Raw genomic sequence first — 26,629 nt, forward strand, 5'->3', positions numbered from 1 at the left:
CATTTTGATGTAAACACCTGAGATCCTCAGAAAAGTAAGGGTGGAAAAAGACGAATCCAGGTAACAATGAAAGCTACTCCTTTATTATCTATTTACTTCACTATTGGCTGAGGCACATTATCTATTTATTACTTTAAGGCACGTGAGTTTCCTATCAGCTATTCCCTGAATCTTGAACAGTTTTAATGCACTGAAAACAGAGACAGTGAAAGATGGTTATTGGTTATCTTTATTTTCTCAGAACCATTCTGCTCCTTCAGTAACATGCTAAGTCACCATGCTTAAGGCAAGAAAAATTAAAAAAAAAACATTTTAGCATTTGGTAAATATCCTTGAGTTTAGGGACACAGACTGTTGTATAAAGAAGCTAAAGTACAGCTATTGCTACGATTGAATGAACTGTGAAATTTCATTCATTCACAACTTTAGAACTTGGGAAATACTCCAGAGATTATTCTCTATAATTTGTTCTAGTGATGAATTTTATGTGCATGGACTTATTCACCAAAAAATACTTGGTAGGATTTCCTAGAGCAATAAACTACAGAACTTCACAAGGATAAGCCATTTAAAAGGTGGAAAACATTTAAAAACAAAAATATTTTGCAGGTAATTGTTAATTCTGTGACTTCTGTTTTCATCAGTCCCCAAATGGATCGTTTCTAGTGGATTTTCAAACTTCTCAAAATTAAACTTAAGCTTAATTTATTTCTCTGTATGACCTCATAAGAAGATCATGGCTGTTTCCCAATCTACAGCCATAATACTGACCTAACTTCCCACCTAAGAGTCCAATCACTGAGTCCAGGGCACAGAAAGAATAACTCATCTTAACTGGGTCCTCTGTGAGAGACATATCTACTCACAAGGCTTAGCAATAAATAAATAAATTTATATATACATATAATTTTATATATAGATAGATACATATATATACAGACACATAATTATATTTATCAAATATTTTAAATTTAATAAATTACATTTATTAAACAAATAATATATGCATATATCCAATTAGCAGTCTGATTACTTCAAATTGTAAAATGAAACACTATAAACATGTTCAAAGTTATAATCAGTCTAAACTAAAAGAGAATATAGCTTAAGCAGCAATGAGTTTTGTTTCCAAATCAAAGGCTCTTTACTACATATTCCAGTCTCTGTCTAACCAACAAGATCTTTGATACCATATTAACACCAACATTTGAGGCAAAACAGTTTACCAGTGAGATCTTCATAAAAGAACAGGCAAATTGGTACCCAAAGATGTCAGATTATTTGACAACTATTTTTAAAGAGTAATGACTCTTTCTTCTACATTTCTTAACAACAACAACAAAAAGGATATACTCACACCTAATAAACCAGTAATGGCTAATTTCATCCCTAAAACTCTATAGAGTTTCACCACTATTTTTTTTTAATGTGTAGAAAAAAGCATCATGGAATAATACTGTATTATTACTGTTATGTATTAATGCTATTTCCTGTTAAATCCTTCTCCGCTCTACTTCAAATTGTATCCACATCTCAAAGATCTAAAATCTTCCTTTTTGACTATTCACCCACCCAAATGACTTATCCTTCAGGAAAAACTCCAATACTCAATTGTGGGACTCGGATATGTGATTTTCTATATATGGCATTGATCCATCTGTGTTTATCATGACAATCTGAAGAAATTGTAAGTTCCTTAAAATTCTTATCTTACCATCGTTTTTAAGCTTCTACTTTCTTCACCGAAGGCTTACTATCCTAAAGACATAGCAAATATCACTGTATAAATCTACATAAACTAATTCTTAATCTCAATTCTGTTTTTTATTCTCAAGCCTCTTAGATCAGAGTGAGAGTGGCCACTAAAAGGAATAATGCCTTTTGACACTACTGATGTTCAAAGACAGGAAAAACGCATCCCAAACTACCGCTTTGAGCTCACTGAGACCAGAAACTACAACTCAAGTCATCTTGGTAGCCATAAAAAGATGTACCTGAATTTTCAGAAGACTCAAGACCAGAAAACTTCTAAAAAGAAAAGCAATTTCAAAATAACCTCAAGGGTCCAATACTGTTGGTGCAGAATTTATGCAAAAATAAAAAATAGAATATTCAAAAAAGAATACTGCATTTTAGAATAGAAGCAAAAAAGAAAAACAAATACCATATGGTGACTAATATAGTGATCTAGTCATAATCAGTTTTTTTATTTCTAATTTCTGCTCCAAGTAATAAGAACTGTCTGCTAATTTATATCAAGATATAGTAGGGCCTAAAGGCACAGCATTGCCAATAAAGGAACTAGAATTCTAAATATAACAGTTTATGTTTAATACGTACCATGGTAGGCTTCCAGAATATTGAATGTAACTGTTGATGAAGAGTGAAATTCATATTTACAAGTCATAGCTATAGGGACCAACAAGGTTTGCAATTTTACAAAGTTTTAAGTTACTCCTCCATTCAAAACTACATCAAAGGCATGTTCAATCACATGTGCAGTACTATCTTAAAAAGATAAATGCTGGACAACTGCAAGATGTCATAGGTTAAACATGCCCTATAAATATTTGTTCTCAAAATAACTATCATTCATGTTATATGAAAGGCCAGGGTTCTGAGATTGAGCCTTAGTAGACACAACTCCTTGTGCAAACCTAAGACAATGATAGCCTCAGGAAAGTAATTAACAATCTCATCACAACCTTTATCATTCATAAATTTCACTCTCAGGGTAAGATTTTTCCACAAACAGGCCCTGGCAGCCAATCAAAGATTCCAAAGCATTAAGTCAAAATTTTATCTCTCCATCTGTCTAGAAGATCCATCCTTTCATTTACTTGGTTATACATTATTTACGCCTCCCCACACTTTTTGTAAATGACCTGTTCTTGTTTTTGCCCTTACAGAGGCTCAAATAAAAGAAGACAGAGAAAGAGTGGGAGATCCACAGACTTCCTGACTGACCTCTTTGTGATTCTAATGAAGAGCCCTAGGGAGGTTAAAAGTTTCACTGTAGATCTACCTGGTCTCCGAATGTCTACAGGATAATGAGCCAAAGGAGAACCAGGACTCTGCAGTTCTTCCTTATTTATTCTGTCTAAAATAGAGAGTGGAGTGACACATCATAACATAAGGAAGTATGTGCCCATAAAGGCAGAGTTTTGACTGCCTTTCTCTTAATTTCAGCCTCCTCCCTAAGACAGTAAACACATCACTTTGCTGATGTAGGTTTTCCTCACCCCCACGGTAGAAACCTCAACTACTATAAAGCACAATTCTGCCAAAGGGAACATGCCCAAATTTGTTCATTTTTTAAAACGCCATAATGTTTCAGATGAAAACACAGCCTGCCAAAGATGTCAAATAAAAGAATAACAAAGAAGAAACGAACAGCATCTTTAGACTTGAATTTCAATGCATAACCTCCCCATCTGTCAACCCGTTGTGAAGCACTGATCCCAGGGATGCCCTGCGAACACGGACAAGTTAGATCCTTGCACCTATCATCTGTATCAATCTCCACTCCCAGGACCTCACTGGTAATTGCGTTCTGTCTCTGGAACAACCTGCAGAGATGGCATGAGCCACTGGCAAACCCAACCCCGCCACTGAATGGGCCATTTTCACAGGTTTTCATTCGGCAACAAATGCGGAGCTCAGTTCCTCGAGGTAATGGGAAATCCGGGGAGGAAGGGAGTTGGGCTGGGGGAGGTGGGGGTGGAAGGGGGCTCTTGCCTCACGTTTGGATTGGAAATTGGATAGAGGAGGTCGATGTCGAGAGGCCAGGCATCCAAACCACCCTCAGTCTCCTCCCACTTGGCCTCCGAAAACAGGAATACCATCTTGGACCTCGCGTACGCCCCACTCCTCCCCTTCCCGCCGCGGCCACCAGCTTAGAAGTTAGAGTCTTCGCTCTCGCACAACTGCGGGTGCGGACTCCCTGACCGAGAACCGCACCAGCCAGCCTTCGGTAGCGGAACGGCGGGCTCCGACTCCGCCACCAGCTCCGCGGCGCCACCAGCTGCCGGCGGGGTAGGCGCGCGGGAGACCCCACCTCTCCCACCCGACCCTCCCTCCCCCACCCCCGCCTTGACTTACGCAGCCTCAACCCCGACACCCTCGGCTTCCTTTAGTCCCAATCACAGGGGTAGGGGTTGGAGGGCAGAAGTGGAACCGAGGGTCAGGGTGAGGGCGGAGCGGGAAAGAACGCAAACAGTCCGGTTCCCAAGAGCCAGGACGCAAGTGGCAAGACCCTGCTGCACGCCCACCACACACACACACACACACACACGAACACGCTCACCGACGCGCCCCGCTCCCCAGGTTCAATGCCAAGTGGCTACAAGATGGGAGGAAGGAAGGAGGTGGGGTGGCGGGAAGGCCCGGAGTTACTGGGAGCGGCGTTCGGAGAGCAGGGGATGCTTCAGGAACTGCCAAAGTGAGAAAGTCCCAGACCCCCTCTCCATCCCCAAGTCTGGGCTCCCCTGCCTGCAGCCCGGGTCGCCCTCCTTCCAGCGGGGCTCGAGAGGCGGGGAAGGGAGCCGGAGCCGAGCTTCCCCTGAGCTGCCCTCCCCGGCCTGGCCCAGGGCCCGGAACCCGGCCCCCCTCTAGCCCCGGCTTGGGGAGACCGCCAGCAAGGAGCGACTTGCCAAAGGACTCTGGGGGAGCAAGAGGGCAGGACAGGAGCATTTTGCACGCTCCGGCCCGGCTGCTCATTTCTTCCTCCGTCGACACACCCCCAGTGAGCCCCCTTCCCCGACATTACACGCACACAGATAGAGAGACACGCACCGGTTCGCCCTTCCCACCACCCCAAGGTCCATCGATTAAAACACTAGTTGATTTCTTCCTGATTAAAAAGAAAAAAAAAAAAAGTGCAACAACTCTTCTCAGGAGTCGCCCGAGCCAAGAAAGTCCGTCTGCGGGCGTCTTTCTATAGTTTGCTAGGAGTTAAGAAATCGGGCGATCCCCAGTGAAAACGGGACCGGAACCCCGAGGGGGCGAAAGGTGACGAACTCCGTCCCCACCCCCGCGCCTCTCACCTCCTTAAGTTCCTTGGCCACGTCCTTCAGGTCGCCCAGGACTAATTCTAGATCCTCCACGATGATCTTGATCTGCTCCTTCACCTTGGTTTTGGAGGCTGCCGGCGGTCCCTCGGCTGGAGAGGACGAGGAGGGGGTCTCCTTGGACTTGGCTGACATTCTCTGGGGGCAGGCGGGGCAGGTCAGCACAGGCGGGCGAGCGGAGGCTGCTGGGCGCCCCCGTCCCTGGCGCTGCTGCGGCCGCTGCCGCCCCGATCCCCCCACATCTTGGACGCTCCCTGGGCAGCGGCGGGCGGCTGCGCTCGGCGCTCGGCTGGGCGGCCGCACCGTGGTGCTGCCATCAACTCCCCGAGACGCGGCGCTCGGCGCGGGGCTGCAGACGGGCGAGCAGCGCGCCTGCGCCTCCTCCCGCCGCCGCCCGCCGCTCTCGCGCACACACGCGCTCGCTCCCCGCCCGCGGACACGGCCGCCCGGACCGCCGCGCCCGGGGCCGTCAGCTGCAGTGCCCGCGGCCCGGCCCTCCGGGAGCCGTCGCCCCACACCTGGGCGTCCGCGAGCCGGGAGCCCGCTCCGCGCCCTGCCCACCCCTGGCCTTGATCCTGAAGCGCCCTCATCTTCGCAGCCCGCTAGGTGTCTTCGCACGGCGAGCCCGGGTGCTTCCTTCTCGCCCGCTAGCAGAGCCCTGGAGCCCCCAGCACACTTTCTGACAATATGCAGAGAACCACAGTAGGGCCAGGAGTTGGATGGGGGGGCAGTAGAGCGACCCTAAGTGTTCACCCAGGACCAAAGTACGTTCAGAAGGCCTCCAGTCACTCTCCTGGTGACCTACGAGTTAAACGGAGGTCTTCCTACTTCTGCAGGAGGGAGAGAGAGAAATGGGCATACATGAGGACCCCTCACCCCCTGGAATAATGAAATTCAACCAATATTCTTGAAAGAGTTTGCCTAATCCTGCTGATTCCACAAAAGCAATAGCGGATTTATTAATTTCAAGTCCTCACACCAAAAATCCCCCGGGGCGGGGAGAGTGTCTGAGTCATCTTGGCTGTACTTATCTGGGACAGCTCCTCTTTTTTTTTTAAACTACCCTTTCTATTTTCCTGATGTGTGTTTTGGGTGGGTGGGAGGGCAGAATAAGCTGTCTGCATCTCTTCTTAGGAGCATTGAATAAGAAGAGTGCCTCCAACTTTTTTTTTCCATCAATTTTTTTTTTTTTTTTAATTTCCATTTCGAGTCTTTTGCTACTAAATAGGAAATAACTTTCAGACTGTTCTGTCAAAAGGACCCAGGGAGGGGAATTAATAGGAAGCCTTCAGTTTCATTCTCAGTAGGTGGCTCCCATTCTCATTAGCTAAAGTTTTAATTTCCTTAGTAACAAACCCATGGGCTATTAGCTACTGACCTGGCAGGATGGCTGTACTTTATTGTCTTCAGTGCACACTACTCCAAATCATTATTTTAATAGGCTGCCCCTTTTGGTCATGCCTTCCCCCGGGGCCCTTGTTTCTTCCTCCTCACACCCCAGGTGGCTCCAACAAGTTTCTAGAGATGAAGAAAATCTTGGCAGTTCTTCTCTTCTGAGTTCCTTAAACCCTCCATAATCAATCAGTCTTAATTCTGAACAATTTATCTTGACAAAATCATTGGAAGTCATACATGGAGTATGAAAAAAAAAGGCAACAGAAGAAAACAAATAGAAATTTAGATATGGTGTCAAAACAGTAACAGTATTGAAAAATACATTGAAAAATCAGAAGACAAAGAAGAAAGGTCAAAAGCAGGGGCTGCTGGAGGACAATTAAAGTAAAGAAAGAATCAACCAGTGTGCAGTAAGCAAATTGGAGAGGAGAAAACAAAGAAGAAATACTTAAAAGTGTTATATAAGTAATATGCTTAAGGTCTCTGAGTTGGGGAGAATAGATTTTTTTTTCTAAGTTCTTTTATCTCTGCAGGTTCTTTATATTATATAGATATAACAGTAAAAATAATTATATCAGCTTTACAAACTCTCCCACTGGTAATTTCTGATCTTTAATGACACTCTTATTTCATATGTGAATAGAGATAAATGGTCAGAAATGGCAGGAGATCATACGAGAAAAAAAGAAAAAGTGCGTTTCCTCTAGATTTGAAGTTTTGACTCTCAGTAGTAGGCAGGTAAATACAGAAGCCCCCCAAACTCAAAGTATAATAATTTTAGGCAAGAATATTGGAGAAGAGGAAAGGAAGTGGTATTTTCCTTCCCACTGACAAAATAATACTCTTGTAATATAAGAATATATCCATGCTGGGGCGCCTGGGTGGCTCAGTCGTTAAGCGTCTGCCTTCGACTCAGGTCATGATCCCAGGGTCCTGGGATTGAGCCCCGCATCGGGCTCCCTGCTCGGCGGGAAGCCTGCTTCTCCCTCTCCCACTCCCCCTGCTTGTGTTCCCTCTCTCGCTGTGTCTCTCTCTGTCAAATAAATAAATAAAATCTTTAAAAAAAAAAAAAAGAATATATCCATGCTACTCTCAATCCTCTTCACTAAAGATGTGAGAAAAAAAAATCTGTTGTCCTATGATATCCATTGCTATTAATGAACTAAACTATTCTGGCTCAAAACTGAATCATAATTATTACTCTAAAACACACCATCCACACCCATATCACAGTTTATTCTTAAATAATGGCTGTCACCTATCTATGTCTATATTGGAATACAGTATGGAGTCAATTGAAAAGGGAAAAGTTAAAACTGACTTCCAAACCCAAACTAAAAATCTTATAGGACCCAAGCAGTGGTGGCTACCACTATTTTCCAGTTATTAAGCAGGTATGGGTAAAATATTCCTAAACAAGAAAATTTTACAGAGTTAAAAAATACTGAGGGAAAGAAAGCTGAATGAAAACGACACAAACATATATTTATATATATGTTTTATGTATATGTGTGTGCATATATATATATATATATATATATGCAGTCTATTTACTTTCTACTTTTTTTGTACCCATATGGAAAAAAATCATTCATCATTCATTCCTTTGGCTCATCCTGGACTCTCTCAGAGGTTCGTATATGATGTTTTAAGCCAAATTATGGAGACCACAGAACAAAAGTGACACATAGTAAAATTTCTGATGAATCTATCCATAAATTTCTTTATGTACTAGCACTAGCTACAAATGGGTACATACTTAAACCCCATCACTTATAAACTTAGACACATAACAGATTTCTAAATAAAGGAAGGTCTTATTCACAGAAGTGATTGTGCACCCCGCATTTTATTTTTTCTGTGTCTTTATATTTTCTGAGTTTTGCAGCAAGAAGGATTGGATAATTATAGGAGATCATCTAGTGGTTGTTTTTTTAGTTACAAGCACTTATCAGTATTCTTGAGTGTGTGTGTGTGTGTGTGTGTGTGTGTGTGTATGTAATCTACTGCAACTGATCCCTAATAATTGATGTGCAGGAAATGTTAGGACACTGACATAATTTTGAATTCATAAAGAGTTCAAGAATATTCCCAAAATACTTTGTCCCATTTTGGTGTGGTGGCTCTTACTGATTTATTACCTTAACAATGCTCATTGATTCTCAAACAATGGATGCTATGCATGATATAACATCACTCTTAATGGAGACTTTTGGTTTTCTTTCTTATTTTTTCTTTTGCATGAATTTATTTTCATTTGAAAATCTAATAAAGTTATTAGAGATCTTTGAAAAGATGAAAAAAAAAAAAAAAAAAGAATGACAGCATTGCTCTGACCAAAATAGTTTTCTCTGGGGGATTGTGGGGGAGAGTGGGAAAGGACATGAATGGCTAAAAGATAAAATGCTGTCAGTGAAACACAGCAGAGAAAAATAAGGAAAGTTCTCCATATATACGGTGACTAGTAAATACATTGCATACGTCTGGGCAGTGGCTCTCAGACTCTGGCATGCATGGGAGCTTATTAAAGCACAGATTACTGGCCCCCTGCTCCCATGGTGTCTGATACAGTAGGTCTGGGGTGAGGTCTGAAATTTGCCTTTCAACGTGTTCCTAGGCTGCCAGAAAGGGATCACAGTTTGAAAATCACTGGTTTGAGAGATGAAAAGAAAACTTCAGGTTTCTTTTTTTTTTAGATTTTATTTATTTGATAGAGAGAAAGCACAAGCACGGGGAGCAGGAGAGGGAGAAGCAGACTCCCCGCTGAGCAGGGAGCCCGATGTGGGGCTTGATCCCAGGGTCCTGGGGTCATAACCTGAGCTGAAGGTAGACGTTTCACTGACTGAGCGACCCAGGCACCCCAAACTTCAGGTTTCTTTTTAGCCACAGTAAGCCTTAAAGATCATCTAGTTATATCTCTTTATGTTACAGATGAGAAAACTAAGACCCTGGGAGGTTAGAAGATATACCCAATGTTTCACATCTAGAGAACACAAACTACAAATACAACGAGCTAGAACTCCGTGTTGACTCATACGTTTTGTTGGAGTGGTCTCCATTTGTCCCCAGAAGTGTCTCCTTTTTATCAACTCCCTTTTGGCATGACGTCTAGCTTCTATAGATAAATGCATTTTGGTTTACAAAATGTGATCTGAAAATTTAAGTGGAAGTATTCTAAGTAGAACTGTGTCTATTGCAAAGCAGTTGCTCAATAAATACCTGGCAAGAAAATAAAATACTGAACGAAGTGTTGTCCATCTCTATGCATTTTGAGATTAATTTAATTCAACAAATATTTTTTAAATGGCTGCTCTAGGCAAGAATCTACACTATGGAGGATCTATAGCAACTAGGTTTAGCAAGACATAGTCCTAGTAGGAACAATTAGGTAATTCCACACATGACTCGAATATAAAAACTGAGATTACCTCAGAGTATCTCGTCTTGCCTTCTCTCCCAACTGTAATCAGTTTATTTCACTTGATCTCCGAAGTCAATATATACTTGGCTTTTGTTTTGTTTTTTTGTCTTTTACTTTTTATCCATATATCAGAAACTGAACTTTGCCTTAACTCAACAAAGGATATTGTTTCAGAGCCAAACCAAAGAAAGGATAGAAATATCTTCACGTGGGATTGGAGCCAGAAATTCTAAGAGCACTGGGACTACTTCTTTCTGTCCCTGCATCCCACCGCCGTTTTGTGGATTGTTACTTTCTCTTAAGCTCGTTTCTACGTAAGGTTAAAATGGGGTCCCTGCTAAGTCCAGGCTCACATCTTCACAACTTTGCAACTAGAAAAGAAAAAGATCGTCACAGCAAGCTTCCAGGAGAAGACTTTGATAGGGCTAGCATAGGGTATGGACACCTCAGCCCATCATCATGACTGGGTTGGGCACAAAGCTGATACCAGAGTCGTGGCATACCTATGGAAAAGGCATACATTTGTATACTCATTACCACGATTTTCCAGCAGGTGGCAGTAAAACAAGTTATTCCACCGAAATCTGTATACTATGATAATTTTCTTATATAGAAGTAAAGTATTTTTGGGGCGCCTGGGTGGCGCAGTAGTTTAAGCATCTGCCTTCGGCTCAGGTCATGATCCCAGGGTCCTGGGTCGAGCCCCGCGTCAGGCTCCACACACAGTGTGGGGTCTGCTTGAGATTCTCTCTCTCTCCCTGTCCCTCTGTCCCTCCCTCTCATGCTGTCTCTCTCTCTCCCTCTCTAAAATAAGTAAAATCTTTTAAAAATTTTTTAAAAAGAAGAGGTAAAGTGTTTTCAAGAAGCAAAATCATTTTCAGATTCACACAAAGAAAGACACCATAGAAGTTAGCAATGCTTGGGTGAGAAACTGGTGGTGAGGAAGTTTAATGACTGGCCTAGCTTGGATCGAGTTGCCTACACCTGTGTCCTATTTCTCCACCAAAAGAGGAAACGTGCCCCTGTGAATATAAAAACAACAGGTGTCCTCCATATAGACTTTAAGTGGATCATATACCTTATTTTTTTCTCACACTTAGAGATTAACATCTTTTTCTTTAAAGATTTTATTGATTCATTTGACAGAGACAGACACAACGAGAGAGGGAACACAAGCAGGGGGAGAGGGAGAGGGAGAAGCAGGCTTCCTGCTGAGTAGGGAGCCCGACGCGGGGCTCGATCCCAGGACCCTGGGATCATGACCTGAGCCAAAGGCAGACGCTTAACAACTGAGCCACCCAGGCACCTGAGATTAACATCTTTTAATTGTTCTTGCTTCTCAAAGCTAGCTTCACTCAAGTCTTCCACTGGGCATTCAGTTTACCCATACTAAGAACCCTTCATCCAGTCCCATCTCAGGGTCCCAGCTTAGAAGACCTCACCAAGCCCAGAGCTGCCGAACTGCCCCATGACATGTGCAAGCAATTCTGAAACAATTACTCCTTTCACCCAAGTCTTCAGGAGTTTCCACTCATCCTAAATCCCTGGGACCTCTGCCTCACATCCCATTTCGCCTCTCAGCTTCAAACTTCTGGGCCAAGTGAAGAGAGAACCTGAGACTTTGAATACTCCAGGACTCTTAACAGACATGCCAAAGAGGTGTTTTTTAAAACTTGGCTGATTGCCACTCTGCACAGTTTAACAGCTTAGCAGCCTCTTTCCCTGGAAGGCAATTCGGCTACAACCAACGAAAACTTGATCATTTCATAGAAAACAACACACCCTACTAGCACCAAGATCACTGAAAATTCTACTCAATCATTCACGCACCCAATTAATTTTAGTAGGTACTTGGCAATTGCTGTTGCTCTAAGTTTCGGGGTCCTTAGTTTTTTATCTTAGTTTTTGTTTCCCCCCCACAAGAAAGTAAGTAAGGGTGAGCCAGGGAGAATTACTGGTTTTGATAAAATCAAGGAGGACAGAGAAGTTGGCAGCACTTGTACCCCTCCCTCTGCTTAAGGAATTCTCTGGCCTTCTGGAAAATAAAGCTGGGTCCTGCCAGGTATAAGGTGCCCAGCAATGTCATCCACGGTGTATGGTCAGAGTATGTAGTTTTAGTTCCTTGTCTGAAAACTGGGATGGGATGACCCAACTCTGCAAAGAGTCTAGGCATTCTGTATAATGCTGAGTGTAAGGACTTAGACGCCCTGCCAGTCTGAGCTAGTGGACCTTGATACAATAATCGGGGTCCATAATGAAGCTAATACTCTAGTTAATTGTCATGCTACTTGCACTTTTCAATCCCTCTGGCTCACCAGAAGTCCATGAGCTTTGGCCCAAGCCTCAACCCAAGCTTCAAATATATATTGTTATATTTGTGTCCCCAGTGCATTCCAATGTTGAAGCCCTACCCCCGGCATGATGGTATTTGGAGATGGGGCCTTTGGGAGGTAGCTAGACTTAAATTAGTTCATGAAAGTGGGGCCTCAGAATAGCATTAGTGGTTTTATTTTCTTTTTTAAGATTTTATTTATTTATTCTGGGGTAGCGGGGGAGAACGTGGGGCAGAGGGAGAAGGAGAGAGAAACTCAAGCAGACTCTGCTCTGAGCACAGAGCCCAACAGGGGCTTGATCCCACCACCGCGAGATCATGACCTGAGCTGAAGGCAAGAGTCAGCTGCTTATCCAAATGTGCCACCGATGTGCCCCAGCATTAGTGGAGGGGAAGAGAGAGATGTCTCCTTCTATGAGCATGCACCAAGGAAAGGTCATGTGTGGCCACTATGGGAAGACAGAAATCTGCAAGCCAGGAAGAGAATCCTCCCCAGGAACTGAATCGGCCGCCACCCTGATTTTGGATTTCCTCACTTCCAAAACTGTGAGAAAAGAAGTATCCGTTCCTTAAGTCACTTAGCTTGAGAGTATTCTGTTATGGAAGCCCAAGCTAAGATAGATTTTGTTTTGTTTTGTTTTTTCCAGCTTTAGCGAGATATGCGACATATAATGCTATGTAAGTTTAAGGTGTACAATGTGATGATTTGAAAGATGTAAAATGAGGGCCACCTAATGCCTTCATCCTGTCACATGATCACCATTTCGTTCTTGTGGTGAAAACATTTACAATCTTCTCTTTGGGGAACTTTCAAGTATGTAATACAGTGTCATGAGCTACAGTCACTATGCAGGACTATTAGATCCCCAGAACTTGCTCATCTTGTAGCTGAAAGTTTGTACCCTTTGCCCAACATCTCCCCTTTTTCACCATTCCCCCACTAGTAACCACCACTCTACTGTCTCTTTCTGTGGGTTCAGATTTTAAAGATTCCATGTTTAAGTGAGACCACACAGCTTCTGTCTTTGAATTATTTCACTTAGCATCATGCCCTCAGGATTGATCCAACTTGTCACAAATGGCAGTGTTTGATTCTTTTTCATGGCTGAATAATACTCCACTGAGAGAGCGAGAGCGAGAGAGAGAGAGAGGGAGGGAGACATCGTCTTTACTCATTGGTTGAGTAACACTTAGGTTGTTTCCATATCTTGGCTATAGTGAATAATGCTTCAATGAACGTGGGAGAGTATGGATATCTCTTCGAGGTCCTGATTTCATTTCCTTTGGATATATTTCCAGAAGTGGGATTACTGAGTCATATGGTAGTATGAAGACAGGTTTTGATACTGAGAAGTAGGGCAGTGTTGGAACAAATATGTAAAAATGTGAAAGCAGCTTTGGAGCTGGGTGAGGGATAGAGGTTGGAGGGGTTCTGAGGTACATGCTAGAACTACGGATATTAGGGCTACTCTCGTGGGAACTGAGAAAGAGGAGAGTTAGAAAGCAAGGCTCTATCCCCTTAGAGAGCACATAAACACTCATGCAGAGAATGTAGAAATATGGACATGACCGGCCATTCTGGTGCGGTCTCAGATGGAAATAACGAACATTGTATTGGAAACTGGAGGAGGGGCGCCTGGGTGGCTCAGTTGGTTAAATGTCTGCCTTTGGCTCAGGTCAGGATCCCGGGGTCCTGGGATTGAGCCCTGGATTGGGCTCCCTGCTCAGTGGGGAGCCTGCTTCTCCCTCTCCCTCTGCCCCTCTCCCTGCTTGTGCTATCTCTCTCTCACTCTCACGCTCAAACAAATAAATAAAATCTTTAAAGAAAGGGCGGGGGGAACTGGAGGAAAGGCGATCCTTGTTATAAAGGGGCAAATAACTTGGTTGAACTGTTTTGGAATTCTTCTGTTTTGTAAAAGGCAGAACTTGGGAGTGATGCAAGTGGATATTTTTAACAGAGGAGATTTTTAAGCAAAAAGTGGAAGGAGCGGTGTGTTTCCTCCTGGTTGCTTACAGTTTAACGCAAGAAGGGAGAGAGGAATTGTTAGGTAAAAAGGAACAAGAACTTAAACATTAAGAAAACTATGAGCCGACCATTTTGCAAAAATAAATACAAATAAGCACTGACCATTTTGCAAAACTAAATAATAAATAACCCATGCCAAAGAGAACACCAAAGGCGTGGCTGGGAAAATATAAATTGAACACAGCCAGTTTGAACTGAAGGGGATGGAGATGGGACAAAATAAAGGAAGTCTATACAACTTGTTAGATCCTATAGGATTGGGTCATAGTGTTATTAGGATGTGAACTTGCACTCTCCTTCAAGAAAGGGGAAGAAGGACCCCAAAGGCAATTCAGAGATCATCCGGGCCACCCTCTTGGTTTTAACAGATTGGATAGGCTTCAACCAAAGACCTGGGGAGGAGTCCATCTTGCAAAGCCATGGGGCCAGGCAGCCCACAGCCTTGGGGGCATAACGCCACCCAGCAGAGCCACAGAGATGGGACGACTGCCCCAGCAGGCCCGTAGGGTAGAGCAATCCAAAGAGGATTGATGACTGCCGAGCTTTAACATATGATGAAATCTGCCTTACTAGATATGGGACTTGCTGGGGACCCAAATCCCTTTCCTTTTATTTCTCCCTTTTGGAATGGCAATGTCTATGCTATGCCTGTCCCACCACTGTGTGTTGGAAGCACAGAAACCATAGCTCTGGTTTCAAAAGTTCACAGCTAAAGGGCAATTCTGCTTCTGATTCCGATGATATTGAGACGAGACTTTGGACTTTAGGCTGTAGGGTTGATGATGGGAAAAGTTAACATTTTGGGGGCTGCTGGGATGCAATGAATGTATTTTGCATGTGAGAAGGAGATCAGTTTGGGGGGGCGCTGAAGCAGAATGTTATTGACTGAATGTTTGTGTTCCCTCAAAACTCCTATGTTTAAGCCCTAAGCCCAGTGTTATTTAGAGATGGGGCCTTTGGGAGGTAACTGGGGTTACACGAGGTCATGAGAATGGGCCTTCATAACAGGATTAGTGACCCCCCTGTAAGAAGAAGCCCTCTCTCAATACTTCTCTCTCACTCACCCCTCCCTCCTTCCCCTTCCCCTCACCTCCTTACCTCCCTCTCCCTTTCTCTGTCTCTCTCTGCGCAAGACCAAGGACAGGCCCTTTCTTGTCAGGGCACAACAAGAGGGCAGCCAGCCATCCGCAAGCCGGGAAGAGAACTCTCACTAGAAACCAAATCTGCTGGCACCCTGATCTCCAACTTCCCAGCCTCCAAAACTACGAGAAAATAAATCTCCGTTGTTTTAGCCACCCAGCCTATGGTATGTTGTTATGGCATCCGGAGCTCTCTAAGATAGGCATTACCCACCTCAGAGGAGTTCTATAATTACATGAAGAGGGCGTCATCTCTTAGAGAATGTGTGAGTTAAGCCGTGGAGTCTGGCGAATGCATGCAGTGTGTATGTGAACAATGCTCTCTGGGGTTTTGTAATTCACAAGCTGTGAAGCTGAATGTTAAAGTCCTCTGAAATGGACAGAAAGCAGTAGGGAGAGAGAGAGCAGTTAACCCGGTTAGGACGGATGCACAGTTGATAACAGCCTCAGGGCCTACATTAGGCAGGAATAATGAGGCTGGACTGGAAATAATCCATAGGCTTTTCAGGAATGAGAAGGAGGTATAAGCCACATGCTCTGGCAACTGATTCAAGACATCGGTGTGAAAGACGTCAAGTTTGATTTTAAGATTTTGAGACCATGTCATTTCCAAGTGTTCATTCGAATAGGTTTTGAAATATACTTACAAGTCATGCATAATCTGGTAACGATGCACTTTGCTGGACTGAAGGAAAAATAAGCAAGATGAATGTTTCATCTACTAGGAAACCAAGTGGTCAGATGTGCTGTTTTCTTGCAGAGGTCAAGTGTGTATGTAAATGATATATCATTTAAAGACCAGATATTATTATCAAAGTTCCTGTGTCAGAATAGTCAACATCACAAAATAAGCAGGTGCTTGCACCCTAATGAAAAATACTTATACTTATTACAGTGAGATTTTAGAGAATCTTAGAATTTCAGGATTAGAAATGACCTTAGAAGCCATATAATCCAAATCTTTTAATCTTACTGATATAGACACTGAGTTCAGAGACATTACACAGAATTAAGTGATCAGAATCAGACCTTCTGATACTTGGTCATACACGGACCCTCGAATGATACAAATAGGTCAAAACATTAGTTGTCCCTAAACTAACTCTTTTCAAAAGCATTGTGTAATAATGAGATATCATAAGAACCATCTCTCCTACCTTTAAATCTCCTACATCTTGAGGCCTCTGGGCAATCTCTAGTACTTTAAAAGGTCTTGATTACAATATCCTTTGAAAGATAGCAGGGATTAGAAAAAGGAACCCTTAATACTACAGGTTCTAGAAAAGCTGTATAGGAGACCTCCAAGGACAGTAGCAGAATAAGATAGAAAAGAAACTGTTAACTTGATAATACAGCAAAAAAAAAAATTAGTATGTAACTTTATAACACAGATTTCTTAATGTTATGTTTCCAAATTGAATATATGTGTATAGGATGGCAACAAGGAAATATTTTTAACCATCTGTCACTACTGAAATTTGATCAAAGCCTTGCTATCTTTATTTTAATAATATTTGGTTCTAATTCTGTTAAGTTTTTCTCAATACCTTTTCCATACTTATAAGCGGTTTCATTTCTTTTACAATAACTTCTAATTCTTTGAAAAAGGTGTTTAATTTTATTTTGAGAGAGAGAGGGAGAGAGAGAGAAAAAGGTGTTTTTTAAATTTTATTTTGAGAGAGAGAGGGAGAGAGAGGGGGCAGGGGCAGAGGGAAAGGGAGAATCTCAAGCAGACTCCACGCTGAGCAGAGCCAGATGTGGGGCTTGATCTCCCAACCCTGAGATCCTGACCAGAGCCAAAATCAAGAGTTGGATGCTTAACTGACTGAGCCACCCAGGGGTCCCTCTAATTCTTTTCAACCATTTTCAATCCAGCATGTATTTGTAAGTGTTATAACTAATAGGGAAGAATGCTCAGTGTTGATCAATTTAAGACAATGTCTTTACTCCATAGTGGCATCCCATCATAATGCCTTCTATATTAGTTTTTCACATAATTTTTATAAAAACTTTTTAGTATTACCATGTGTAAAGTCCTATCAGGCTGTATTTCCACTGTGCTTAGCACCAGCTCAACTAGTAGTTTAGCAGGGCATTTGAAAATGGTTCAGCCCTTTCCCACGTAGCACCGTGGGACAGCAGAGTGTCCCTCATTCCATTAAATGCCCCTCATATCAACTGTCCAGATGTCTAAAAGACCCCCTGGAGAGTTTCCTTTAAAAACTACTTTGCCGTGTGGTTTTTAGGATCTAATAGAAGGGAAAGTCTCTATCCCTTATTTGGGCTTTTTAAAGAACTAGTACAAAGTGTTACACTGTCTCTCTTATTCTTTCTAAACAATAAAGCAGCAGGCGGACGGTGGAAACTGAGTAGATTTGAAGTTAGACACCTTTGGTTTGAAACTCATGTTGTCACTAGCTCTGTGCTCTTAGACACTGAAACTCCACCAGTGTGGTTACAGTACCTATTTGCAAAAGTGAATTGAGAATCAAAAGAGATAATTATGTGGAAACGTTTTGTAATCTGTGAATTACCGAACAAATGTTAGTCACTGTTATTCTTTTTGTTTGTTCTGATTGATGTTCTCTGTGCTTCCTCGCCTGCTACCTCCCCTGTTCCAGGACTTGGCTGCTTTCCAGAATTGCTTGATTAAGTAAACCCCTCTACAACAGCAATTTTTCAAGGTATATTCTAGCCGTTTCAATTTTTTTTTTTAATTTTGAAACACTGCATACTATGTACCCCTCTTACATATGATGAAGGTGAATATCAGGATATGAAAGTCTGAAACATCTTATCTGTTTAATTTTTATTTCCAAACTTACTTCATTTGACCATGGGATCCCATACTTTCTATGTCTTGTCCTCCCCTCCCCGCCCCTCCCCTCCCTTCTTTCTTCTTTTAACATAACACCTGTAAATATTCTGCTTAAAGAATTTCATAGAACACAATTTAGTAAGATCTGTTCCAAAAGCTTTGAATGATGATTACACTTGATCATATTTTGCTTTTCCTAAGAATTGATTCTGTATACCACGATTATTCGATATAGGAGGGCTTTATCAGAAATTTTGTTGTATGTTTCTGTAGCATTTTTATGCTCATGTATTTTTCCAAATAACAAATTTTGTTCTGTTATTTTTATTCATGCTGTATTTGTATAGATCCCTATTATTTTCCACCCACTGCCTAATGTCACATCATCATCTCCCTCGAGGCTCAGTATCGAGCAATAAAACTAGAGCGGGGAAGTACCATTATCCTCACTTTAAGGTTAGGAGCCTTAATTGAGATCACACAACTGTTGTGGGACCAGCAGCACAAAGCAGGTGTCCTCATTCTTGCTCATTGAGCTTCCTCCTACGACGTAAAGCCTCCAGACTCCTAGTCTTTCATACCGTGCACCTCCAATCCTCTTTGCTGTCTTTCAGTGCCAAAAACTAGTGTATTTTCTGCTTTAGGTCAGACACGTAAAGGGGAGAATTTGCTTATATTTAGCTGCCTGATAACTGAACTCAATCTTTATTCGCTACAGGGTCTTTGGGAATAGGAGAGAGAAGGAGAGAGAAGGAGAGAGGTTGGGAAGGTTCTCTTTGGTTTGAATTACTTAAGGAAAAGTCTCCAATTCTCAAGTTCAGACCAAGATTTATTCTAGAAACCTCAAACTGTGGCTATGTCAGATTTTTTAAGCATTAGACTGAATCCACTCAAAGGTTTGGGTTAATAATTCCACAGCAGAGAACAATCTGTGCTATAAACAACGGGACTTTCCCTGCTACAAGGGAATGACAATGTTTTCTATGAAAGAAAAGCAATTGTTCAAGTGTTGCCCATCTGGAGCCATAAAAGAGCTCAGAATACACTAATGCAACCAAGAAAACAAAAGGGAAAGCTTTTTGCCATGTACTTTCCACCATGCATTTGACACGTTGGCAGCCCGGTAACATTCTTGACATTTCTGAGCTGTTCAGTGTAGCAGCACACGAACAGAAAGTGTTACTTAGACTCCACTGGCACATCACCAGGCTCCAGCACAAGGTAACATTCGGTTGGCTCCTCGTTTGATAAGTTGAATGCCAGGTAATTTATAGCCAAGCGAACCGGATGGTCAGGATGGTGTGAAAACCACACCGTGTACCAAACTCTGCAATAATGTCACCACTGGATCCAATTTGCTCCTGACCAGGATTTTTACTTATTTATTGTTTTATGAGCTGCAGCCTACAAATCAACAATTTATGCAATATTGATTCTAAGTCGGGGTCTAAGCTATTTCTCATTTATCTGACAACATGTATGTTTGCAGACTTGGAAACCGTGGGAAGATAGAGGGCTTCCCTAAATCCAGTCATCAATTACATATTATAAAATTAATTTAGTATTATCCTTTTGATTTTGACATAATACACACATTAAAATCTTCTCGGTCAATTTTGGAAGCCTAACCCTAGTAAAGTGATGAAATTAAAATGGAGCTCCCCCATCACTTTCTACCATGCTGATTCTGCTACCACAAACCGCGTGCTGGGCTGCAGGTGAGAGAGAGGGGGGTGATGAATGGAGCCTGATGAGGCGGTCACCAAAGCAAGAGTTCACATTACTGAAACCAGACAAACTGTTCACTAGTTTTTGCAGTGACCTGTGCCCGGGAGACTCACTTGTGTGGACCGCATCCACGCATTCCTTTGCTCTCTGCCTTCCACACTGGTTCAGATGATGGAGACAAGAGGAAGAATATTTTTTTTAAAAGATTGTATTTATCTATTTGAGATAGAGAGAGCGAGCGAGACAGCATGAGCATGAGCAGGAGGAGGGGCAGAGGGAGAGGGAGAAGCAGACTCCCCGCTAAGCAAGGAGCCCGATGTGGGGCTCCATCCCAGGACCCCGAGATCATGACTTAAGCCGACAGCTGAAGCTTAACCAACTGAGCCCCTCATGTGTCCCAAGAGGAAGAATATTTCTTTAGCATATTGCCTGCAGGTTGGTTGGGTCCCCAAGTCACAGCCCTTGACAAAAGCCTTCCTGGGTTCTGTTTATTCTGTTCTCCCCACTTTTCCCTTCAGACCTCGGCTTCACCTGACATTCTGTACCACTGCTTGGTGTCACTATACTCTGAGCACACTTGTCCACTGTCCCTTTATTAAGCTCCTTTCCAATGACCCTATGTGTAAGTGCCATGTTTTACCTCACCCTGCCTTATTATACACACTACAAAGTCGAACATGTCTGCACATGTATGGCTGGCCCACCAGTGAAGGTCCTACTTGCAAGACTATACAAGAACCGTGTAGGAAGTCTTTTCCTCTAGGAGAAGAGTGAACTAGGGCCCAGCTTTTGTCCTGAGCAGACAGTCATTGCAGGAAAATAATGTGTACATGTGTTTTACAATATAGGGTATATCTTCTGGCTCATTCTCCCACCCACATGGCCACCCTGGAATATGAGTGCACTCAAATCCAGTTCATTTTATAAATTACTTACATATTAGCTCAAAACAGTAGAATTTTGGTGAATTTAAATGATCAAAGTAACACGTTTTTACAGATGCATAATATTTCATATTTTTCTCCTAGTTTTCTTTCTTTAGCTCTCACATTTAAATCGTGCAAATAACTTTTCCATCATACACACCTTGTTCATATTATTCTTCTAAGCTATTAGACATATTTGGACATTATCAGTGTGTATAATTTTGCCGATTGTTTTTTCCACAAGCAAGATTAGGTAAATAAAAGAGATCAGGCAATGCAATGATAGGCGGAAATAAATATTTTTAAAATGCAGTTGAATTATGTTTAATTCCTGTAGTTACATCTTTCATATAAGAATAGTCAAGTGCACTGCTGATTAACTTGAAAAGAACATACTAAAATTGCTTTATATGGGGCGCCTGGGTGGCTCAGTTGGTTAAGCGACTGCCTTCGGCTCAGGTCATGATCCTGGAGTCCCGGGATTGAGTCCCTCATCGGGCTCCCACTCAGCAGGGAGTCTGCTTCTCCCTCTGAAACTGCCCCCTCTCATTTGCTCTCTCTCTCTCTCTCATTCTCGCTCTCTCAAATAAATAAATAAAATCTTAAAAAAAACTATAAAATTGCTTTATACGTTAATTATTTTAGAAACTCTGCCAGAAGCTCAAGTTTCTTTCCATGCTGTGCTGGCTTATTCTTCCTACGTAAGTGTTCTCATCTGAATATTTTATAATGGCAGATGCAACTCAACACTGTGTGGTTTCTCAGAGCATTTGCATTTTTCTATAGAGTTATATACTGTTAGACCGCTCTAGACTCCATGATAATTCCATAAAATGGAAGACTTGAAAGACACGTTGGATGGATTTTCACTGGGGCATGGAGCAGGTGGAGTGTAGCTGATCATATTCCCAAGAAGAGGTCTCAGGGCATTTGGTGAGTGTGAATGTGTCTGTCCTTTGGGAAAATATAACCGAAGTTAGCACTACATTTTAATATCTCAAAATGTAATTAGCTGATTGTGCTTTTATTTATTTATTTTTTCTGATTGTGCTTTCAAGTGGTTTTTTGCCTGTGGTGTTTGATGATTCTGCCTCCCTAAATTTTCTTTTCAAAATTAGATGCCGGACCACTAACAAAAATATGAGGCGAAAGCAATCTTCACCACTGCTGAGCATTTCTTCTTTGTGTGATCAGAATAGAGTGAATGTCCACCTGCACTGTCCCTTCCACGCAGAGGCTGTGGCTGACAGGTAACAATAGGGCAACTAGGGGAAGAGGAGATATAAGTGGTGGCAAATTGAAACCCAGGCGGGAGGGTAGAGCCCTCGGATGTAAAATTAACTGAGCTAGGAAAAGACCAAGATGTAGCCCTGCACACTAGAAATTATATGTTTTCACATAAAGCATACTTCTTTAAATTTGATGTATAAGAAGACTGCAGAGGGTAAAATAAGACCACCTCTAAAGGCAGAAATATACCAACTAAGTGCCAAGAATGAGCCTGGACTCATGTATCACAATGTGCCTTATGGTTGTAGCTGAAATATGTACTCAGGTCCCCAATATTACCCAAGAGGAATGTGGGAAGAACAGGGTAACTGATGGTCCATGATTGCTGGCAAACACTGAGATGGGGAGCATATCTCCTCACATAAGGATGGGGACCAGCAGCAGCAGGAGCAGAGAGAGGGAGAGAGCGAACCGAAGAATATGGGAACTGATTAAATGCTGCAAAACAAGTAAAACAAAAATTAACTTGAAAAATAATAAGAGGATGCTTGAAGAAATAATTTAATAAAGAAACCAGAGGAAACACTTTTATAAAAGAAACCCGTTTAGAAGTATCAATGCGAAACAAGAAAATATGTCACCTATGGAACAATACCAGAAAAGCATAAGACAAGAACAGGTTAAGAAGTCAAATAATATACTCGATCTTGGAATATTTCTGGAATATGTGTAAAATGTATTAAGCTCTTAGTACACTTTCTCTAAGTAAGATAGTATTTGGCATATTCTCTGATCAAAAAGCAGTACATCCAGAAGCCAATAAAACTTTAAAAGATGTTATGAAATGAACAAAAGTATGCTTATAAATAACTGTCAAATCCCATTAATAAAATGCTTAGTAAATAATGTCAATGAGATCACTAGGCTCTGAGCCCTATGAAGCTACTAAATACTTGTCTTATTCACCACTGTATACCGAGTGTGGGCATTTCTGGTATATACTCAATAAACATTAGTATCCTACGTTGGGTTCCACAGTAGTAGAGCTGAAGACAGAGATTCTTGAGAGTACTCTCCAGGAGAGCATGGAAGGATGTAAGGAAAGCAAGGGGGTATAAAGAAAACAGGCAATAACAGAATACCATAGACTTGGTGGATTAAATGAGAGACCTTTGTTTCTCAGTCTGGAGGCTGAGAAGTCCAAGATCAAGATGCCAGAAAGGTAAGTTCATTCTAAGCCTCTTCTCTTGGCTTGTAGGTGGTCCCCATCTCACTGTGTCCTTACAGGGAAAGACAGAGAGCAAGGGAGTGAGCCTCTCTGGAGTCTCTTCTTACAAGGGCAGTAATTCCATTATGAGGGCCCTAATCCACCCTATGACCTCATCTAACAAGCTAGCCCTAATTATATCCCAAAAGCCTCATCTCCAAATACCATCACAGTGGTGGGGAGGGGAAGGCTTCAACATGTGGACTCCAGAGGGGACACAAACATTCAGTCCATGACACAGTTTCAGAAAAAGACTGGCCTCTTACTGTGACCTAGTCTGGTCCCACCAAGAGCTCTTAAATATTAGTTGCACCACCAAGGCTACATATATGGAACAGATATTCTTGTTGGTTGCCTCTGAGTACACCATGTTTTAGGAGTCATCTCCAAAGATGAGCCAGCTGTCAGATGTCTCAAGGCTGCCATTTTGACTTAGATGCCCTTTCTGGTCATTACACCCACGTTGCTTTTGATGGTTAAGTGCTGCTCCTGGACCTTGACTATTCTGGGATATTCTCAACCTCATTAAATGACAGAATTATCCACTGTCAATTGTGTCATACAGAGGACAGCCATTATTGAGGTACTCAGGAATGCTGGTGTTCACCAGCACATCCTTTATTGCTTTGGCATTTTTAGTTGGAGTCTCTTCCAATTTTACCTAACAGATTCATTCTAGCATTTGCTCTTCTCTGAGCCTGAGGATCTATCTTGCACACACTCCCATAGCTGTTCTGCCATCTCTAACTCACTTAAGGTGGGCCATCACCCTTTGCAAGTTTCTAAGAGTCATCCAAGAAGCCTATGAAAATCATCTCCAAAGGCCTGTGCCCAGGGGTTAATTCCTGAGGCATGAAACTTGTGCTTTAAACTGACAGCTCTCTCTTATCCACAATTATATTCTTGTCCCTTCTGGTTCAGTACCTGTAGTCTCCACTCACAGGGCTACTCTCCAATTCTTTTTGGCATGTGTGAGGCATGTCCTATTAGGCAGCTCTGATAGTTCCTTTGGTAAAACATTCCTCTCTTTGCTTCCTGTAATGAGCTTTTCCCTTTTCAAGTCATGCTCAGATTGGACAAAATTATTGGTATGGTGGCAAGGAGGGTAGTTGAGGGATAATCCTGAAGAGGTCAGGATGTCCTGAGAGGCAATTGCCACAGTTATGTCTTTGAACAAGGGTGACCACTTTTCTCTCATAAGGCAGAGTACACTAAGTCCACAGGCCTAGAGGGCTCAGGGGAATCTGGGAGTTGGTATATTTCAACTGCCTCTACCTCAATATAACCAACCATCCTTAGTCTCATGCACCCACCCCTTACCTATCAAGGCCCTGACTTTGGCTACTGATATTATATATGTATTTCTGACTGAATGCTAGGCATTTGCAAAGTCCTCTATAGGTTTGCTACATTCTCCAGAAAAACCATGCCTGGAACATATTCCAACTCCATATCTCTTTATCCAGTTGATTGTAACAGAAAGTTATGAGCACCAACTATGTACAAAGCATCTCACTGAATACTTACTGCCTTCTCTTGCTTATTTTGTGTTGATGTGGTACTGTCATTCATATCCAGGCCCCTGTGTAAAAACCATGTAGCCAGAAGTGTTGTCCTCACTGAACTCTCCCTAATTCCACACCTTTAAGTAACGCCTAATTACAAAGTTCTTTGTCCAAAAAAATTCCAGTGGTCAGTTTGCTGCTGAGTAGCCTGTTCAGTTTAGATAACAAGACTAATCAGGAAACAATAAATCTAGATTGTTGGTTTGGACAAGAAAACCACAATGATAGCAGGAAGATCTTAGAGTGGGTCCTGAAGAAAATATCACAGGAAATTGTGAATGACTGCTGTCTCCCTGCTCCCTAGAGATCACCATAGAAATTTAGACCAACTTTTCAACTCAGAAGCTTGAATAATAAGTGCTTGATGTAAAGTCTGGGGTATGGCAGAACACAAAAAAGATAATATCTTCGTGTCCTTACTATGCACTCTGCTCAATGCTTTAGATGCATTAGCTCATTCCATCTTTCTTTTTTTTTTTTAAAGATTTTATTTATTTATTTGAGAGAGAGAGAATGAGAGACAGAGAGTACGAGAGGGAAGGGGATCAGAGGGAGAAGCAGACCCCCTGCTGAGCAGGGAGCCCAATGTGGGACTCGATCCCGGGACTCCAGGATCATGACCTGAGCTGAAGGCAGTCGTTTAACCAACTGGGCCACCCAGGTGCCTCATTCCATCTTTCTAAACATCCTAAGTTCCATAATGTTTATCCCCATGTACAGATGAAAATAGTGAGGAAGAAAGAACTTAATTACATGTGGAAGTTCTGCACAAGAAGTAGCAGAGTTCTGAATTAATCCCAAGGCTGACTGACTGCAAATTCAGTAGCCTTACCCACTACTTTAACTCGGAGTTTAAAACAAAAACAAGTGTGCCTGGGTGGCTTAGTTGGTTAAGCATCTGCCTTCAGCTCAGATCATGATCCCAGGGTCCTGGGATCGAGGCCCTCATTGGGCTCCCTGCTCAGCGGGGAGCCTGCTTCTCCCTCTCCCTCTACTTCTCCCCCCTGCTTGTACTCTCTCTCTTAAGTAAATAAATAAAATCTTAAAAAAAAAAAAAAAAGAAGAAAGAAAGAAAAAACTAAAATTAGGAACTCCTTTATCTGTCATGAATCTATAATAAACCTGAATATGTTTCTGTTCTTTCTTGGTCTCAACTTTTCACCTGTACAATGAAAACATTTTATTTTATGAACTCTAATAAATTTTCCACCTGCAATATTTCACATATCCAATTAATCATTTACTTAGTGAGCTCACATCAGGTGCCCAGAAATGTTAAAGCACACCACTCGATGACCTGGGTAGTATTAGTTCAAACAATTTACTTTTCTTGCATTACTTTGTTTTTCATAGGAGATTTTACCAGGAGACAAAAATAAGTCATCACCTGTGTTCTTTGCTTCTTTCCTTGGGTACTATGCACCAATATTATAGACACATAGACACATAATTTTTTTTACCAATAATTGGGCATCTTTCTTACCCTAATAATATTTTCTTTATTCTAGACACAGAAAATACTTATTAAAAACACTCCATAATTATGTAACTGACAAACTGTTTTTCTCATTTTATTTCCAGCTCTTTAAGAATGAAACAATGAAAAAGGGGTCTGGAATGTTTCCTCTGATGGCTGAAATCTATTACTTGGACCATAAAGTTGATGTCAGAAAAACACAGGATCTTTTATGATCACACATTTTTACATCCCAG

The 26,629-nt window shown here is 42.0% G+C and overlaps 1 protein-coding gene and 1 long non-coding RNA gene across 6 annotated transcripts in view; one reads left to right on the plus strand and one right to left on the minus strand.

Annotated features, from left to right (window-relative positions):
• PRR16 (proline rich 16) overlaps positions 1-5,523 on the minus strand; it is a 318,333-nt gene extending 312,810 nt beyond the window's left edge. For 2 of the 4 annotated variants that reach the window (XR_004923198.2, XM_036111215.2), the window contains exon 1: positions 5,046-5,522. Coding sequence is in view for 2 of the 4 variants with exons in the window: in XM_036111215.2 (XP_035967108.1) it covers positions 5,046-5,204 (159 nt within the window). In the remaining 2 variants the exon portion in view is untranslated. Of the gene's footprint in view, positions 1-5,045 lie in introns of all 4 variants that reach the window. The other 2 variants (XM_036111216.2, XM_036111218.1) reach the window with 2 other exon arrangements.
• LOC118547659 (uncharacterized) lies at positions 3,224-26,629 on the plus strand. 2 transcript variants are annotated; one of them, XR_004923199.2, is made up of 5 exons: positions 3,224-3,672; positions 15,377-15,549; positions 18,004-18,066; positions 21,973-22,104; positions 26,498-26,629. It is a non-coding gene; the product is annotated as an uncharacterized LOC118547659 (long non-coding RNA). The 2 variants fall into 2 exon arrangements; XR_004923202.2 differs by lacking the exon at positions 15,377-15,549.

Source organism: Halichoerus grypus, chromosome 2 (genome assembly GCF_964656455.1).
Source record: "Halichoerus grypus chromosome 2, mHalGry1.hap1.1, whole genome shotgun sequence".
Classification (NCBI taxonomy): Eukaryota; Metazoa; Chordata; class Mammalia; order Carnivora; family Phocidae; genus Halichoerus; species Halichoerus grypus.